The sequence below is a fragment of the Sinocyclocheilus anshuiensis genome, unplaced genomic scaffold (assembly GCF_001515605.1).
Source record: "Sinocyclocheilus anshuiensis isolate Anshui unplaced genomic scaffold, SAMN03320099.WGS_v1.1 scaffold407, whole genome shotgun sequence".
Classification (NCBI taxonomy): Eukaryota; Metazoa; Chordata; class Actinopteri; order Cypriniformes; family Cyprinidae; genus Sinocyclocheilus; species Sinocyclocheilus anshuiensis.
This window is the reverse complement of record NW_015552593.1, coordinates 1,951,925-1,973,321: the sequence shown is the minus strand read 5'-3', so window position 1 is coordinate 1,973,321 and position 21,397 is coordinate 1,951,925. Positions and strand designations below refer to the sequence as shown.

General features: G+C 36.5%; 1 protein-coding gene across 1 annotated transcript in view; it reads right to left on the bottom strand.

Moving 5' to 3' along the window:
- Nucleotides 1-21,397, bottom strand: part of lmbrd1 (LMBR1 domain containing 1) — a 107,966-nt gene that overhangs the window by 6,810 nt on the left and 79,759 nt on the right. The window contains exon 14 of the mRNA XM_016456540.1: nucleotides 19,434-19,515. Within this exon, the coding sequence (XP_016312026.1) occupies nucleotides 19,434-19,515 (82 nt within the window). The remainder of the gene's footprint in view (nucleotides 1-19,433; nucleotides 19,516-21,397) is intronic.

Genomic DNA, 21,397 nt, shown 5'->3' with positions numbered 1-21,397 from the left:
CGCAGCAAAAATGACGCGAATATTGAGGAAACGATGGATGGTTTTCATGCTAAAGTAAAGTAAAAGACCGCTTCTTAAACCAAATGTGAACATGTTGGTATTCTTGTGGGGAAAAAAAACATGCAAGCACTGTCACCGACAGCAAGTGTAGTTTTACTTTTCTTTTTGTTTTCATTTGTGTTATCTTTGCCGTTTACCTCACGATATGCTATGGAGGCTCTCTTTTATTTATTTATTTGATTCCTCAGTGTTTGCTAAATGTTCTGTAATTTATTAGCCTGTATATAATACAGCATGTGGTGTATGCCATGCCTCATCTTATTCATTTTTGTTAATAAAGGTTCTGTAAGCTTGTTTGTCATTGTATCTTACGGTTTTATTGTTGTTGTGCTTTTTAATTAAGAATAACAATGAATCCATCTTTTGTTTTAGTCTTAAAAAGTGAAAGGTATAGATGTAAGCAAAACAGACAATTACCTTTTCTTGTAAAACGTGACACCAAGATCGCAAATTCAAAAGCGAAAGCATCCGAAGCCCGCAGCTTGTGTTATAACAGCAAAAGAGGAACTCCCGTTCACAAAATTCAAATCACAAATAATACTACTAATGAAAAAGAACAGGTTGAATGTTATCCTCTTTCGTTTCCATATAACTATAAACTATGATAAAAGTTCATCAGCATGCACTGATTAACCCCATGTCGTAGCAAAAAAAATCAAAAAAACAATTGCGACCAAATCATATGCTCATGCACTGAGAAAGTTGGTCGCAAAAGAGCGACCAGTGGGAAGAATGAGTCTGGAGCCCTGCCCTAACCCAAACCAATCATGGCTCAAACCCTTTGAGACACACTCTCCAAGACTCATCACCCTGGAGTCTGATTTTTGATTCTCTGATGATTCTCATTAGGTTGTGGTTAATTGATGCTAAATACTGCCATTCTTTGTTCTTCTCTCTCTCTCTCTTTCCTTACTTTCCTTCATTTTGGATATAAGTGTTTTGCTTAGTCTTGTTGTATGTTAGCTGTAGTTTCATTTATTAAATCCCTTATATTCACAATTGATTGCCTCTGTGTGCTGCTCACAATTCGAAGTCACTGAAAGTTGATCTTGCTACATGCTAAGTTAATGCTAGTACTGTATGATGTAGGAAAGTTATTCTTTCTTGGCCAGGAAAATAATCTTTCCTAGAATTGATAAATGATTACACTGTCGGAAAAAAAATAATACAATTAATTTTAATCATCAATCATTTTAAATGTCAATGTCATATAATGTCATTATAATAATGGCATAATACCATTATAATTATATAATTATAATTAATTATAATGCAATATAAAACAAAGGATTTGCTTGCAGTATAATGTATATATAAAAATACTACTACTACTAATATATGGTTAATCAAAGATTAAAAAGTGGTTTTCAAGCATCAAAACAAACGTTTAACACAGCTTTAAGTTTTGTTTATTTTATATCTTTACCAATCTTTGTCAGCAAGAAGTTTGTAATCATTTAAACATAATAAAATTTAGTATGATCACTTTTTCTTTTATATATTTTAATAAGCAGGTGAGAATAAGTATGTTGTTTCCTTTTTACATAAATATATGTATTGTACTAAATGACAACAGAACATTTTTCACCCATATTTTGACATTTTATTGTCACAAAAGTTATTTAAAACATTAAAGCAGATACTTTTAATATGATGTCTATGTAAAATCACTTTTGAAATTTTAATTTATTGCAGATACCAAAACGGGATGTCTCGTCTTTGACACACATACACAATATAAAATGATGCTTCACTATCACTAATGTCAAAATGACATTGGTAACATAACAATTTTGGACACGGATGCATGCTAAATGTGTTCTTTGGGGGAGGGCAAGATTATTTGTGAATAATAATTTCAATTTGTATCTTTTCCTCACATAAAGAGTTTGAATGTAGTGCCATCTGGACCGCTTTTATAGTGCTTCTCTTTTTTTATATCTCGTCAGCCCTCGGTCACTGTGAACCGTCATTATAGAGATGATAACGGTTAAGAGCTGATAAACAATTCTTCACAGTTTTCTCATTTCTGAGAAAAATATAACAGCATTTGGGTTTGGAACAAGATGAGGGTGAGTTAATTTCTGAGTGAATTATCCATTGAACTGAGGGAAGTGACTGAGAGCAAGCGCGTGGCAGAGTGTGAGTTCAGTGTGTGGTCAGTGCAGCGGGGCAGCCCTCTCTGAAAACATGCATTATTAATCATGACTCATTTGTTTCTGTATACACACCGAATAAGAACAGGATGGAAATAGAGGAAAAGTGCTTTCTCCCTATGAGAAGAACATTCTCTCAACCTCTCTGTTTGTTTGGTTTGGGGTTTTTGCTTGTCTTGGTCTTTTTTTCTACACTGCTTTTCTAAAAGCACTCTGCACATTTCACGTTCATGTACCCGAGTTTTCCAGGCTCACTGAACCTCGGACCAGTGCTCTCGACGGGAAGCTGCCTGGCTCTACTCAATCTGAGTGGACCCCAGAGATGGATGTTGAAAACCACCCTACCCTCTTCACCCGCCTGCAAACTTTCTGACATGGACGAAGACCTCCACCTACAGATTCATGTTGGAGAGCAATTGTACAACTGTCTTGAGGTCTAGATATTATGTCTCTAAGATGTCTCTAAGATACCATCAACCAGAAACACAACTGATGATGATGAACCCACTGTGACTTATAAAAAGCTCCTCATTACGAATGCTGTACTCAAGTCAAAATCCGTCTGTTTCTCATCTCATCATATATATGCTGATTACTGTAACATTTACTTAAAAAATAATCATCAACAAAAACTAAATAAAAACACAATCATTCATTGAAATAAACATTTCAACAATTTCAAACATTTCAAAAACTGCAACTAACATTCTGTTGAAGCGTGTGTGTGTGTGTGTTTGTGTAAGTTTGAGAGCAGTAAAAAATAAAAAAAAAACTTTTATTCAGCAATGGCTTTTACATTGTTACTATGTATTTCAAATAATTTCTGTCTATTCATCCAAGAATACTGAAAAAAAAAACAGTTTGGACAAAAATTTCTGAAGGAGACTGGAGTAATGGCTTCTCAAAAATTCAGCTTTGCCATCACGGGAATAAATTACATTTTAAAATATATCAAAATAGAAAAAGGTATTTAAATTGTAATAATATTTAATAATATCAAATAAATGCCACCTTGGGAAGCAAAAGATACTTTTTTCAAAAACATTTGGTAGTATATTGCGAGTATATAAAATGATAATATCTATCTACAAAATATATAAATACTGTTGTAATAAAATACAATAAAATAAATAATGCCTATTGTAAATTCTGAAACAAGAAGGTTAAAATTGACACTAAACTAACTAAAAAGCATATTTAAAATTAATACAATAAAATTACAATTAGTTAAAACTGTGAGTAAACCGATGGTTGCATTTGTCCCAGATAATGCCGCAGGTCATAACGTTTATGATCATCAACAGCATAAGCTGACTTCTATTAGAATACTGATGGAAAGTCTCCTTATTGACCAGAACCCTACAGTCACACTACCAGATGTGAAAAAACCCAAATAGCCAATATCTATATGCAAATTTCTCTTATCTCATATTTGAATCTTCCAAAAAGCACTCAAAGTTAACTGTAACTGAAGCTTAATGACCCACTGTACTAATACACAGGCACAAATCATTTATGGTTCAGTCATCCTCGAACATGATACTGCAGTACATACTACTTTAGGGTATGCCAGAAACAAAAAATCTAATCTTTTTCATTACTTGCTTTATTAATATATATTAAAATGAAAAAATGCAGGTCTGTTATATCAATGACTATGTACAGTGTGCGCAATGAATGCTATTGTAGCTGTTTGGAGTCTCAGTAACAGCATGTGTCTGTGAACTGTGTGCACTGGGTCTGAATCAGCTTAAATGAGACTGCATTAAGATGCATTAGATTCTCTCTATGTACCATTGGTCCAAATCTACCACTAAAGTAACACCATAGGGTGCACGTGGCGGCATGGACCCGCGCCAGGCTGTGCCTGACGTGGCTATTAATTAAAGTGTTCCTTAATTATCTGCTCTGTTTTAGTGCTTAGCTGAGTAATTATAGCCAGCTCTCTATGCGCCAGACCGGGGGTGAATTCAGATAGACTAAGAAACCCACAAAGGGAGGAAAACAAGCGATCGATGAACGCGGAGAGAGAGAGAGCGACAGTTCGCGAGAGAGGCCGAGTGTGTCCGAGAGAGCGAGAGAGACCGAAAATGTGCGCGAGAGGAACAGACAGTGCGCGAGAGAGACCGAGTGCGTCCGAGAGAGAGCGAGAGAATGAAACACATTTCATTACACCAAATACACAAAATAATGTTCTTTTTAGCAGCATCATATGACCCCTTTAAAGCGATAGTTCAACCAATAAAAGAAAATTCTGTCATCATTTACTCACTCTCATGTCATTCAAAACCTGAATTACTTTCTTTCTTCAGTGGAGCACAAAAGGAGGATTTTGAATTGCACTGGTCACTCTTTTCATTGCATTTGAAATAAATTGAAACCGAGATGTGTAAGCTTTACAAAAGCATAATAAAAGCATCATAAAATTGGTCCATATGATGCATGCACTACAATGTGACCAGATCAATAAGTCAAGCAAATCAGCTTGAGAATCTGATTCAGTCATCAGAATCATTTAAATGAGTTTTGTGAACTGGTTGAACTGATGCATTGAAAAGATCAGGCTCAAAGTTATGAATCAGTCATGAATCAGACATCACTATGCTGTCTGATTCAAGAATGACTCATTCTTTACATCAATACCATTTGTGAACTAAATGAACTGACGGATTGAAAGAATTAATCTCAAAATAATTAATTGTTAAAATGTCAAGATTTTTATTTTCACTTACATTTTGGTCTGTCCCTCCTCATATAAATCTAACATATAATCTAGCAATCCATCTTTACCAGTGTTGTAACAAGTAACATGAGTTACGTAATCAGATTACTTTTTTCAAGTAACTAGTAAAGCAACACATTACTTTTAAATTTACAAAAAAATATCGGAGTTACTTTTTCAAATAAGTAATGCAAGTTATTTTGTTTTCCTATTTATTTACTGACACCTCCTGTCCCCTTGTTGCGAGAAATTGGAAGTGAGGTGCAGAGGCACTTGAGACTTATTAATTTCACTTTTGGTGTGAAAGGGCCTTTACAGTTGGCAAAAATATATCTTTTTTTTGTTGTTATTAAAAATAAATAAGCAAGCCCAGCTCAGGTGACAAAAAGCAATAGTAACGCAATAGTAACATAATGGATTACTTTCCATAAAAGTAATGCAATTAGTTACTTTTTATGGAGTAACGCAATATTCTAATGCATTACTTTTAAAAGTAACTTTCCCTAACACTGATCTTGACACTTTTTCATTCTTTTTAAAAGTGTGTCGTCATTTGTTATAATTGCATGGAGCTAGAAGTCTTCTGCTGTTTTCTGTGGGAGAAATAAAGTCATATGGGTTTAGGTTTAACATGAGGGTGAGTAAATGATGACAAAATTTTCATTTTTGGATAAACTATTCTTGTAATGAGGACTATAATCACAAATGCTCTGCTATGCCTAAAACAGATAGAAATAGTTTAGATATCAGTCACTATATTGGAAGCAAATGCACATTTCACTTCTGCTTGTTTTCTTCCCTCTGTCTTTCGATCTGCCTTTTTTTTAAGCCAACAGATGCCTAAATTTGGCACCGATTTCTCAAAAGGATTTAACTGGAGCATTTGCTAATCTTTATCACAAAGCAATAAAAGTGAGAGCCAAAAACAGGCAGCTAGAAGGCAAGGGGCTTTTCAGAACGACCTCAAGGGGAAGAGAAGATGCAGCAAAAGAGGTGAGTGTATGAGGAAACTGCAGAATGGGAAGGCGTCAGATCGAGTGCGAAATTGCATACAATCAAAGAGTGGCACTTTTCACTACAAATAATCCTGTGGGGTTAGAATGAAATCAGATTGAAAAAGGAGTGGAGGAGTGCAGCAGTAGAGCATGAGTGATATCAGAGCTGCTTTCTCACCTGTTACCAATCCTCATATTTATAGCAGCAATATAACAGACAGACTCACGTGACTCGTGATTCACACTAGTCATCCATAGCACCTCTCTGGGTAAATGTGCATGGAGAAAGAAAATAGAACAAGTGCATACTTCACATCTTTAGAATACCTCAAGGAATAGCAGTGGATCTGAATACAGCTCTGGATTTAAACACATAAAAATACATATTTAAAGTAATATATAAAATACTATTCATGTTTGCAGTCAGTAAGGTTTTTTTTTCTTTTTTTTACAGAAATTGATACTTTTATTCAGCAAGGATGCATTAAACTGACCAAAAGTGAGAGTCAAGACTTTTACATGTTACAATTCTATTTTTAATTAATCGTTCTTTTGAACTTTCTATTTAAAGAATCTGAAAAATCAGGATTTCTATCAAAAAACAGCAGCTTTATTAATGTTTTTAACATTAATAATGTTTCTTGAACATTAAATAAGCATATCAGAATAATTTCTGATGGATCATGTGACACTGAAGATTGGAGTAATGGCTGCTGAAAATTCAGTTTTGCCATCACATGAATAAATTAAATTTAAAAAGTTTTACTGTATTTCTGATCAACTAAACACAGCCTTACTGAGCATAAGAGGCTTCTTTCAAAAACATTTAAAAATCTTTCAAAACCAGAAGTTTGAACAGTAGCGTGTATTATTTAACAAATTAATACATTTATTAGTGGAAATGAATTGGAAACATGGAATGAGGAGTTTCCATAGGACCAATTGGAAATAAAGTTCTAGCTAGCCAATCAACTAGCTTGATTAGTCTCATAATTTTAATAAGACATGGATTTCTCAATACTGAGGTTCACCAGATATTTTAGATATTTTGTATATTAAATGTCTAAGTGCAAACTTTGAAATGGCAAAGCTCTCAAATCTCATGTAATTGATGTCAAACCTTTACATTTAAAACTCACTCTGTTCCTCACCAAAAAAAGATGATCATATGGTTTCATAAGACTCAAAATTTTTTGCTTTTCTGCTTTTTATTCCTTTTCAGAGCTTGACCGCTCCAGACCCCATTTATTCTACTCTATATATAGACGGACATAATTACAAGTAAACTATGAACAATTTTTTTATTACTTTAAAAGTTAGAAAGTGTTTTGTTGGCCAGTAAGTTTCTTCCATGTTAGATGACACTGCGCTGGACATTGTTAATATTTCCAGGTAAATGTTCTTCAGAAGATACTGGACTCTCATTCATAATATACTATGCTATAAAAATATTTCAGTGAAACAACTGTGGCCTTCGCCTATTCTGAAAAACACATTTCCTGTATTGCATTCAACAAGCACCCTTGATAGAACTCTATCATAAAATAACTTATTTCTGTTCTGTCCTTCAAAATATTCATCAATCACTGACATTTGTGTAATATCTTCCTGTCTCTTCATTACAGCAGCATCTGAAGCTATAGGAGGACACAATATGGTGAAGAATCTCAACAAACAGAATGACTGGCATCTGCTGACCTCTGTGAGAACAAGGCCCAATTCATCCAGATACTGACTTAACAGTGATTTGTGTTTTGAAGAAATTGTATTGTAAAAAACGAGCGCAAGTATCTGCCATCTTTGAGTACATCAAACAGCGTTCTCTCCTGAACATCCCTGATGCTGTTGCTAGGGAACAGTCCTGACAATGAGGTGAGCACTTGAGTTCTTCAGCATTAAAATATGTGCCCTGCCTTCCTATGTTAGACTTATGACCCTTATGGAATCACATTTTCTAATGCACCATTCAACTAAAACAAAGTTTACTAGTGTGTTAGGCTCTATGATTACATCATATGGCAATACTATGAAATTTAGATAATATGTGAGTAAATGATTCAAAAATTACATTGTACTTCAACAAAAAAAAAGATAAAGCAGGTAGTTCCATGGAACTTGGAACAAAAAGAAAGCAGCACCATGAAACTTGTTGGTACTTTTTTAATGTTTTATGGACATTCCCTCAAAAAAAAAAAAACGTGCTGAAATATTAAAATGTCATAGGTGTGCTTGAGATTTAAGTGCCAATTTTGTTCCCTTCAGTCAAACTGAGGCCTGAGCAGATTTTGAAGGTACACCAGTGAGACGGTGAATGAGAATTTAATTAAAACAGTGGATTAGAGTTTCTTAGAGTTCCTTAAAGTTCTGAGAGGTTTATGAGAAAACAAATGAATGCTGAGAAATGACATTAAAGTTAATCAGGTAAAGTTGATCACAACTATGTGAATAGGATTTCCTTTTAACTGTGTAAATGTTAGAAATTCACAAATATATATAAAAAAACTACATTAAAAAAGTGTAAATGATGACAATATTTAATTTGGGGGAGAAATATCCCTTCAAGAGTGAAGCCAAAACATTTTAAAATTATTTATCACCCGGAACTGATAAAAAAGAAGTTTTTTTTTCAAGAAAAAAACATTTAGATATTTTAAACTTCTATACTATATTCCAAGCCTCCTGGAGCCTAAAGTCAACTCTTGTATGACTTTTTAAAGACTCTATATATAATGCACACGTCATATGGATTAATATTATGGTGCATTTTCTGAGCTTGACAGACCTACTAATCAACATATTCCACATTGTTTGAAAAAGGGCAATATTAACATCTCCATTTCTATTCCAAGGGGGGAAAAAGAAACTCTAACTGTTTGAATTAACACAAGGATGAGTAAATAATGACTTTTTTGTCATTTTAAAGAGAACTAATCCTTTTCACAGTAAAACTAAAGTATTTTAATCTGCTTTTGAGTGTCTGAAAATGCCTAATAATTTAACAGAGGAATAAATATTTAAATCTCTATTATTTATTTTCTTACTCGTTCGGAGCGCTCGGAGCTCTTATGATCAGTGCCGTAAAAATCAACAGGATATATTTTTCCAAACAAACCACATCTGTGCATTTGCTGAGAGCCAGACGAGCATCATGCGTTCATTATACCATGGTTAGAAATCAATCTGACAGGATGAGGAAATTTATGCCTGGCCGACTGGAGGGGAGAGCAGAATATTGTAAGTTTCATTTTAATTTGCGGCTCCTGAATCAATTGGCACACCAAGTGACTTGGTGGATGGTAGCCATGGCAACAACACTTGATCCTCCCGATACACTGCATATATCTGAACTAAAATGAACAGATATAATATCATTAAATGAATGCAGAGAGAAAGACAGGAAGAGAGACATGCAGGAGCAAAAATAAATCCGAAAAACGAGGCATTGTGAAAATAAGGGAGATCAGGAAAACGATAATGCAGTTGCCTGTTGAATGCATAAAAAAGCACATAAAGACACGAGCGGTGCCTTTTGTCAAATGAACTCCATAGCTGTGCATTCAGCAGTTCAGATGACTTCAGCAGCGGTTTGAACTCAAATTCTGAATGCATAGCAAGATCCCATGAATCCCAGCTCCTGTTTAATTGACACTAAGGGTGGGCGGTATGACCGAAATCTTATATCACAACATGACTAATTTTATATAACGGTATCAGTATGTATGTGTTTTCTGCTGGTCTTGTGTAACTTGAGTTAAAAACACAATAAAAAAGCTACATTATTATAAAATAAATTAATATATGTTATTCTAAAATAATAACTTAAAATAAAAAGTGATTTATTATCAATATTGGAAACCGTTTTTGCTACTTAATATTTTTTTGGAACCTGTGATACTTTTATCAGGATTATTTGATGAATAAACAGTAAAAAAGAACAGCATTTATTTAAAAAAAAATGTATTTACACTACCGTTCAAATGTTTTGGGTAGGTAATTATTATTATTAATTTTTTTTTCAGCAAGGATGTGTTAAATGAATAAAAAGTGATGTTAAAGACTTATATTGTTATTTCTATTTCAAATAAATACTGTTCTTTTTAACTTTTTATTCATCAAAGAATCCTGAAAAAAGTATCACGGGTTCCCAAAAAAATATTAAGCAGCAAAAACTGTTTCCAACATAATAAATCAGCATATTATGTTAATAAATCAAAGTGATTTCTGAAGGCTCATGTGACACTGAAGACTGGGGTAATGGATTATGAAAATTCAGCTTTGCATCACATGAATAAATTATATTTTACAGTATATTAAAATAGAAAACAGTTATTTCCAGATGTAATAATATTTCACAATATTTGTATTTTTTATATTTGAGAAGAAATGTCTTTAAATAACATTAAAAATCTTACTGATCGAAACTTTTGAAATATATAAAATTATTTTAATATAATATATTATTTTATACTTTATGAAATTATAAAATATCATTTATACATGACTGAAAATAAGAACAAACATATAGATTTTATATATTTAATTACAAAGTGTGTGTCAGTTTTATACGTAAAGTGTTTGTTTTTAAGATTTATTTTCAGCATTTTTGCCTTTATTGTAATAGAACAGTTTAAGTTAATAAATCAAAGTGATTTCTGAAGGCTCATGTGACACTGAAGACTGGGGTAATGGATTATGAAAATTCAGCTTTGCATCACATGAATAAATTATATTTTACAGTATATTAAAATAGAAAACAGTTATTTCCAGATGTAATAATATTTCACAATATGTGTATTTTTTATATTTGAGAAGAAATGTCTTTAAATAACATTAAAAATCTTACTGATCGAAACTTTTGAAATATATAAAATTATTTTAATATAATATATTATTTTATACTTTATGAAATTATAAAATATCATTTATACATGACTGAAAATAAGAACAAACATATAGATTTTATATATTTAATTACAAAGTGTGTGTCAGTTTTATACGTAAAGTGTTTGTTTTTAAGATTTATTTTCAGCATTTTTGCCTTTATTGTAATAGAACAGTGAGTAGACAGGAAGCAAAGTGGGAAAGGTCCAAGAGCCAGGACTCAAACTCAGGATGCTCAAAGTGCAACGATGCTATATATGCTATAGAGTTTAAATGTAAAGTTATAAAAAATATGCACAACTGCACAAAACAAATAAAGACACTAAACTCTCATTGGATGCCATATTCAAAGCCATAAAATAGTCAAAATGCATACATCTGTGATTGCACATGAACTGAAGTCTATATAAATGTGTGAAGATGCAATGTTGCCTAGCAACCATACGCAACTGAACACAACACCCCATAATAACTAGTTCTGCCACGTTTTGACTTGTGTAGAATATGTCATGCTCAGTATTTTCACATTTATCCGTATTTCCCTCTCAAGTGAAAATAATGTAAAGCAGTCCTGCACACAACCAGCAATACAAATATATCTTCCTCCATACAGCACAACCGCTACCGGATGACACATGTCTGCCGTCGCACGGTATATCCCATCATGCCGCCTGGCACTAATTGACACTCTCCATCACTCAAACACAAAGCACTTCCTCCAGGAGCTTGAAGGACAACCCAACCCCGGCATTATTGCCAATCCAAGCTGTGCTCTGTGAAGCAGGACTCGCCTCTTGCTCTGTCAACTTGAGGCGTGAGAGTGGCGAGGTTCGAGAGCACGGGTCGGGCCCTGCGGGGAGAGATGCTCTCGGTTGGATGCAACACCCTCCCTGTCGCACGTGTTCTCCCTGCTTGACACTTCCTCCCACTCACGCCTGGTTGTGCAACGGCTGTTACGCAAGACAGAGCAGCTTCCAGAGTGATGAGAAGACTCGGGTTGCTGCACAAGAGGGAAAGATCTGGCAGAGCGAGAGGACTGCAGATGAAAAACGGCAACAAAAGGAGAGCGAGTGAGCAAAAGTCGATATTATTCAATTCTTTCATCTACAGGCCAGCTGGCTGGGCGGGTTTTTGCTGCAGGTCAACAGGTACGAGTGGACGAGCACACGTTGGGGCCAGGAAGCTCAGCGTCTCATCAAGGGTCTCAAAGTGACAGTCGATATGCTGAGAGAAGAGTCTGGAGAGAATTGGGGAAAGGACTGAATTGATTACTCATTCAATTACAATAATTAAGCGGCTACTTGAGGCACTCTGTTTTAACATGCCTTTTGTCATTTATTACTCTTTAAAAGAGGAAACGAGAAGTCCTTAATTTCTCTTCAAGACAAAAAAGAGCTCAACAAGGGAAACTTTTGTGTTCATGAGCATCATATTAATCACTACAACCATCAGCATCCGAACCACTGGGGAAAAATGAGCTGCATTTTTTGGCCAGCATACAAAAAGAGCCCGAAATGCTTAAAAGATGAAAGGTGGTGCTCAGCCTTTAGGCAATATTACACATTTTAGATTTTTTGATTACTTTTAACCTAACTTATTTATCACATTGATTTGATTAGGACAGTCTTGTACCATATTGATATAAAAATACAAAGAAAAAGAAAATATATTCCATTCTTTGTTATCAACAACATGCAAGTGCATTAAACATTACATTGCATCAGGGTTTTGAAAACTTGTACTTGCGAAGGAACTGTGTGGGTGGTGGGGGAGGGGGATTTAGGCTATAAATTGATAAAAAAGCTAATAATTAAATCTTAAAAAGTTAAATAAAAAGAAGGGGAACACTTTCAAAATAAAAACTATTTAAAATAAAACACTTACTAAAAAGAGGAAATATTTTATTTGTTAATACGGTGGCCACTTTAAAATTTAAAGCATTTAAGAAATGATTTTATGAATAACTTGCTGCAATTTTGAGAACATTATGTAATCAAGTAATCAATGAAAAAGTAACTATAGTCTGATTATGAATATTTTAAAACGTAATATCACCTAATTAAAAGTATTTAATTTTTGGAATCTGATTACGTAATCCGGACTACATATAATCAGTTGGATAAGCCACACTGAAAGCAAAAATAGTCAACATATAACATAACATAACATAACATATAATAATATGCACACACCTGTGAATGAAGTCAACTAAATTAACTCAAAATTAAATATTTCATACATTTGTAAAATTAATGTAGAAGTACATTTCAACATCCTCAAATATTTGTCCCTATACTGTAAGTGCCAACCATCTTATGTGTATGATTAAAATGAACTTAATGAACACTAATTCATACAGTAGCCCAAATATCAAGCACACTTCATTTGTTACAGCTTGACTATCTTTCATTTGAGTGGCTGCTTAATGATGGTTATATGAATGACCTCCACGGGACATTATATAGCCATAAATCATGTCAACAATAACAATCGTTCACACTGACCTTCCTAAACCAAGCTGGACAACTCTAGGCAACATTAAGCAGATCAAAAATGGTCCCTTTTTGGAAAATAAACCGTTAGCCTGTTCCTATTATCCAGAACAAAAACAACAAATCTGACTTCACTGCAATGATCTGAGAAATCATTTGGGGTGAAAAACAGCCGCCTCTCAGCTAGAGTGACTCCAATCACAGAAATCAAACCCTGATAATGAGGCGAGAGTCTCAATATCAGAGGCAACCACAGGAACAGTCAAATATTTGTTGCGATACGCCATCTGGAGAAAGAGGAAGACAGATGATTCAGAAATGAAAACAAAAAAACTAAATAATAAGCATTTTTGTCGATTAAGTCATACCACAAACAAACTGCTGAGAGCTTTTAATTCCACTCAGCATGCCTAATGGATTCAAACCACAGTAGAGGAAACTCTAAGATAAAATGAGCTAATATCGGGGAACATTTCAAATGCTTCCAGATTGATGTAGATTGTCAAAAACCGTTTACTGCACCATGTTTTTTCCGTCCATTTTGCCAAAAGCTGTATCATACTGATAGTGAACAGTAATTGTAATAAAAGCAAATGGAAATCACATCTCCCGCTGTGAAGCGACGGAGAGTCCCGTGCTAATGGACGGTGTACAGCTTGTCTTGCGCTGTTCTATCTGAAAACAGTAATGAGGCATTTTGCTGATGACGGGTAGGTGGCAGAAACACAATGACTGGGCTCCACTGACCGACCGCAGATGGGAAAAGGCCAAAACCCACACAAACAGATTGGGAGGCTGTGCTGGTTGGCAAGCAGACGGCTTAAAACTATGCTGGTTCTAAAGTGCGAGTCAACTGGAGATGGATCAATTTCGGGTGACCCGCAGAGCAACTTCTGTTGCACAGATTTATCCTCCATTGTGTGAGACAGCGCCTCATTTTGGCTTTGAGAGACTTAATTGGGTTATGATACAGAGCATTGTTTGAAGGAGGCATATGGAGAAGCATTCACGCAGGCACAGACTAATGCAACGCAACTAATTTCTGTCATCTTATCATTAAAGGTATTTGCTAAGGAAAACATCATAATTACTGTTGCTCATAGCAAAAGTGAGGGATTTGAACAGCGTGTACAACTCGTGGCGTTTGTGCTACGAACTTGAATGATACTTCAAATCATGCGGCTTGTTTAGGTGTGCTATTACTGTTCAGAGCAATCTGACATTTTCTTTTCACCTGGCAGGCGATACAATGAGTGGAATTTACTTACACTGAAGGGATCTGAGCCGTAACAGTTCAGAAACATGCTAAAAACCATTCAGAACACTGCAGCAACTGTGTAGCAACCACCTAGAACACCCTAGCAACAGAATAATCATGCCAAAAATCATTCACCTTAACCACCTAGAACACCCTAGCAACAGTGTAGAAACATTCCAAAAACAATTTAGCTTAGCAACTACCAAGAACACCCTAGCAACAGCACAGAAACATGCTAAAAAACAACTGATCTTAGCAGCCGCCTAGAACACCCTAGCAACAGCGTAGAAACATTTCACCTTAGAAATCACCCAGAACACCCTAGCAACAGCACAGAAACATGCTAAAAAACAACTGACCTTAGCAACTGCCTAGAACACTCTAGCAACAGAATAAACATGCTGAAATCCATTCACCTTAGTAACTGCTTAGAACACCCTAGCAACAGTGTAGAAACATGCCAAAAACATTTCACCTTAGAAACCACCTAGAACACCCTAGCAACAGCACAGAAACATCCCAAAAACAATTCATGGCTGCGTCCGAAAGCCTAGGCAGCTGACTTGCTGCCTCGCTGCCTTATGAGGCAATGACTTTGCAGGCAGCGTTTTTGCACGAAGGAACCTCATGAAACTGATTCCGGACAGGCTTCTGAGGCAGTGTAACGGTTTAGTGATCTACAACAAACTAGAACGAGTTTTAGTGATAACTAAACAAATATTTGATTACTATAATACTAATTTCTCACTAGAAATAACATCAAAAGTGCAAAACGTTAGTCAGAAATATACATTTACACACAAACTGACCACCAAACGCAACTTTCAGATGCCATCTTTATTTTTTAGCTCAACCGTCACGGAATGGAACGCACAGGATTGTGGGATATCAAAGGCAGCGAAGGATACATCTATGCTGCCTTCAAAATTCGATCAGAAGAAGGTACCTCCGGAGACAGGATGTTAAGCAGAATTTGGATATGGAAGTGCCTTGCTGCCTTCCCGCCTTGGAATGCTGCCTCCGAAGGCAGCATTTTAGAGCGTTAAGACGCAGCCCACCTTAGCAAGCACCAAGAACACCCTAGCAACAGCATAAAAACATTCTAAAAACAGTTCACCTTAGCAACTGCATAGAATACCCTAGTAACAACAGACACATCCCAAAAGCAATTTACCTTAGCAACCACCTGGAACACCCTAGCAACAGCATAGGAACATAGAACAATAGAACATAAACATGCCAAAAATCATTCAACACACCTTAGCAACTACCTACAAAACCCTAGCAACAGCATAGAAACATGCCAAAAACAATTCACCTTAGCAACCACTTATTAACCCTAGCAACAGCATAGAAACATGCCAAAAAACAATTCACCTTACCAACCACTTAGAACACCGTAGCAACAGCATAGGAACATGCTCAAAACAATTCACCTTAGCAACCACTTAGAACACCCTAGCAACAGCATAGAAACATAAAAACATTTGGAACACCTCAGCAACTGCGTAACAACAACCCTAGCAGCCACTTATAACACCCTAGCAGCAACCACATATAAAATATGCCAGAAAACATTCAGAACACCTTAGCAACCACCTAGAACAACCTAGCAACAGTGTAGAAACATTTCACCTTAGAAACCACCTAGAACACCCTAGCAACAGCATGCCAAAAAACATTCAAAATACCTTAGCAATTACCTAGAAAACCCTAGCAACAGCATAGAAACATGCCAAAAACAATTTACCTTAGCAACCACTTAGAACACCCTAGCAACAGCACAGAAACATACAAACATTCGGAACACCTCAGCAACTGCGTAGCAACAACCCTAGCAACCACCTAGAACACCCTAGCAACAGCATAGAAATACAGTACGCTGCCGGAACTGTGAGAGTGAGTTTTGAACATTTTCTTCAGAAAATGTAAACTATCTAGCTAATACGATCACTTTGCGGCTGAAGTCAGCGTTAACATGACCTGAATTTTTAATAGCAGCCGATAAAAATGGAGAGCAGAAGAATTTCTTAGTCTGTCAGTCTGATATTCTAGCACAATCTGGGGACCTGAAGTGAGTGAGAAGCAATTAGCAGGTGGAATCTAGCCCAGCATAGAGAGGTGTATTTTAAGAAAGGTTACAGCTGATGGGGGACACGTCTTAAGGAAATTAAGGAAGATTGGCCACTTCTTTTTGGTTCACTGATCCAATTGCATATTAATATCTTTGATTTCATTATTATTCCAATATCCTCCAATGTGATTGGAATGTAATATCGGAGTGCCCTCCTCTGGATGGAAAACAGTATCATGGCTGCACTCTCAGGCTGGATGGCAGTATATCAAACCATAACCAATCCGATCCGAATCCACCGTGACATTTCGGAATAACTTATAGCTCCATTTCCCAGGTTTTGAAGTTGATCTTGTAAAAAATGTGTCAAAAAACACACTAAGAGACAGACCTGGTATTAAGTTAACTAGATGTTAAAGAGCTTAAAATCACTCATCACAATGCAGAGCACAATATCACGCTGTTAAAACACTAAATCAAAGCTTTTACAGTAAATCCCAACATTGTTTGGTATTTTAAGCTGCCTTTTTTCTCTTCTGCCATCGTGAGAATAAAATCTCTGAGTGCAGTGTCTATAATATGTTGATCTAGATTCCGCCTTGTGTGCGGCACACTCAACACACACGGATCTATCTGCAATTAACCGCAAATGTATGGTGGCAATTAACCTTATTGATCGTAATTAACACATTTGCTGGTTTAAGCCACTAATTTTACAGCATTTTAATTAATGGAGATCTCTCTCCGACAGACTGTTATTTGCCGTCTCACCCTTCTGTAATGAACACAGAGAAAAGCTGCAAGGGTCACGTTCAGCAGGCACGACATCTAACTTCACATCTTTGTATTATCAAGACTATTTACAGTCTTTCCTCATTGGCTGATCACACAAAACCAAACACTTGGATACATTCAGATACAGCAGTACAAAAAAGCAATGGTCCGTCACACCTTTTTTTTTATGATGAAGTCAAGTAGCTTCGAAAGAGATGGGTTTTCAGCTGTCGCTTGAAACATCTAGCGTCGCTTGAAACAATGACATCTAGCGTCATTAATACTACTGCTTCTTCTTCATGCTGTCTTCTGCTAAATCTATTTCATTCTATTTATGGAGTACTCTGCTCATCTCTTCATAACTGACGTACAAATAAATATTTAGGACCGTTTGGATTCTATTTGGACTTTTATCTGCATGGCCAGCACTGTAATCGAGAAAATAAGCAAATATTAGTTTGTTGCATATAGAACATAGCACAACAGTAGGGTTCCAGAAGTAAAAATCCTGTTTATTTTCTCCATAGAGAAACTGATGCTGAACAATAACAAATAAACCTTTCAAAACAGACCTGCTATGAGCTCTGAGGTTGTTAATGGGTGATGTACGCGACATCACTGAAGTGCGATTTCAGTCGAGTTTAATTGCAAAATTCCCAGTGAAGAACTAAACTACCCATAATTCTGAAGACACCAATTGCTGTTACCATGAAAATGTAAATTGTGGCAAGAGATTCACGCCCATGAAGCACTGAGAATGATGAAACTGAGTCTCTCAAACCACTTGCATACAAATGACTATTTTGCAATAAACTAATAAAATATTTATTTTATATTTATACATTTATAGTTTTATCTTGTACTATCAGTTTTGATTCAGTTGCGTAATTCACAGTGTTTCATGGGATAAGTTGATACACAATACACAGACATATATACACTACTGTTCAGAAGTTTGGGGTCAGTAAGATTTCTTTAATGATTTTTAAAGTCTCTTAAGCTAATCAAATCTGCATTTATTAGATCAAAAATACATTAAAACAGTAATATTGTGAAATATAGCATTTTAAAACAGCTGTATATTTATTTTAATATATTTTAAAGTTTATTTTGAACTTATATTTTGAATTTTTTAATTAATTTACTTTAATTTGTTTTTGTGATGGCAGTCCACTTTAGTCTTTAATGTCACATGATCCTTCAGAAATCATTATAATGTGTTGATTTTGTGCACAAGAAACATTTCTTATTACTATCAATCTTGAAAACTGGTTGTGCTGCTTAATATTTTTTTGTGAAAACCGTGATACATTTTTTCATGATTCTTTGAACAGCATTTATCTGAAATAGAAATTATGAAATATAAAGATATACAAGTGTTTACTGTCATTTTTGACCAGTTTAATCTGTTCTTGTGAATAAAAGTATTAATTTCTTTCCAAAAAAGACCAAAAACTTTTGAACCTTACTGACCTCAAACTTTTGAACAGTAGTATATCTTTTGTCCTTTTCAAGTTTTTACTGTGGTCATTCATCTCAGAGTTGGTTTAGTTCATGGCTTAGAAATCTTTACTGATTTTTTTTTTTAAATCACAATGAAGAAAATGAATCGGAACAATATGAACCAAGTGTGAAAAATGTGGGCAGTTACATTTGCACTCCACAGCCACAGACTCTTTAAATGGCCAATACACTACCCTATTTTCCCTGAAGTCCACTTACTGTATAATGTTAGTCAAGACTTCTTGCACAAAAAATGCATAAACGCGTATATATATTAGCCCCTTAGAATTTAACTGGATACTTTTGCTACTGTACATTTAACACCTCCATATGTAAATGACCTCTGTAATAACTGGCTTTTTTGCAGGAATTTTTTTTTTATCTTCAAATAGGCAAGAAAAAACACTTTCCATGATACAATCTCTTTAAAACTCCTCACCAACCATTCCCTATGGTATGGTGAAGCGTTATCCACTGAAGTCGGCCACTCTGTGGGTGATAAAGAATGACGGTCTTACCTTCAGGAGCGTCTGCGTCACATATCTTAGTGATGGCAGCGGTGTGATTGTCCTGTGATGGGTCTGCTGTGGGCAGCGTGGTCTGGGGACGAAAATAAACTCAATAAGCCCAATCTGATCAATGGAACAGGGCTCTAAATGCATGCAAGTTAAACATAAGGAATATGCTTTAGCTTTTTACGTAAGCACATGCAAGACATTACCACTGTGATACGGTATTTGTGTTTTTTCACTTTCACCTAATAACTAACTTAACAAGTTAAGTTGCTTTGTAATCAGTTTTGTGCACATTACTTCAGTATAAAAATCGTATTCACTTACCATCCACAATCCAGTTTAACCAGCTACTAAATATTAGAATAGCCATGCTGTATTTAAATTAAGTCATTGTCATTTAAATTAGACTCATTACACTGCATATTAACAAAACGTACTCGATTACTAACGTAACCTCGGTTCCCTGAGATACGGACCGAGTACTGCGTCTGTTTAAGACGCTTTGGGAAAAACTCCTTCATACTGCGTCTGTTTAAGACGCTTTGGGGAAAAACTCCTTTTTCTTCGATGACTGAAGCCTTTTAATAACGCAGTGTAACTGCACGGCCATTGGTTCGTGCAGTGTATTAAAAACGAACCAATGGCTCGGCAGCGGAGCTGCACGAGCCTACGGCGGTAAAGCCTGCCAAAGCCCGCCAGAATGGGCGGGGTCATTCGCTTTGGGGAACCAGTACAATCCCGCCGTGCTATGCTAGAGGAACGACTAATACTTGAACTTGCCTTAAGCACCCAGGGGGGCCCAGAGGGACTAAGTATTTTGCAGGGAAGCCCCGCAAAGGGCAGTAGGGCTAAATTCAGAGAGGTCGGCCTAGCCTTGTATCATCGTCCCGGAATAATTCAGTACAGCCTCGGAACTCACTGAGGGCCAACCTCGACGCCCCAGGGGCCGAGAATCAACAAGTAACTAACTTAAGAGTTTGAGCTTGTCACGGTCAAAGACTCTCTAGGTTATAGAACCTAGCAAATGTGGACGGCGAGGCCCAGCCGACCGCCACACAAATTTCTGCAATGGACACACCGCTAGACCAGGCCCAGGAAGAGGCCCAAAGAAGTGTATGCTAGCATAATTGCGTCAAATATCCATTTGGAAAGTCTCTGCTTCGTAACCGGACAACCCTTGGTGCGGCCACCGAAGCATACAAATAGCTGATCCAACCGCCTGAACGGGGCGGAACGCTCAACATAAACTTTCAGCGCCCTGATGGGACAGAGTAAGTTCAACTCTTGGTCTTGCTCCGAAGGAGGAAGCACCAATAGAGTTATCACCTGTGCTCTAAATGGCGTAGAGAGCACTGTAGGTACATAACCGTGCCTTGGTTTCAGGATGACCTTAGAGTCGTCGGGCCCGAATTCGAGGCAGGTGGGGCTCACTGATAGCGCCTGCAGATCTCCCATATGCTTTACCGATGCTAATGCTAGTAGCAGAGCAGTCTTAAGCGTCAGGGGACGAAGGTCAACGAAAGGAGGCTCTTAAGAGCCCTCAACAACGTGGGCAGGTCCCATGTAGGGACGGTGACAGGGCAAGGTGGGTTGAGCCTCCTAGACCCTTTCAAAAAGCAAACAACTAGGTTGTTCCTGCCCACTGACTGGCCAGCTATATGGGTGTGTGAGGCTGCTATGGCTGCTACATAGACCTTGAGCGTGGAAGGGGCACGACCCTTATCCCACAGCTCCTGCAGGAAGGACAATATCAGAGATATGTCGCAGGAAATTGGGTCTGCGCCATACACCAGGCGGAGAAGACAGATCATTTAAGGGCATAGAGCCGCCTTGTAGAGGGTGCTCTAGCCTGAGATATTGTGTTTAGCACGCTCTCAGGGAGGTCCGTAGGCTCCCATCGAGAAGCCAGAGGTGCAGAACCCACAGTTCGGGCTGGGGGTGCCATATCGTTCTGTTCGCCTGAGAGA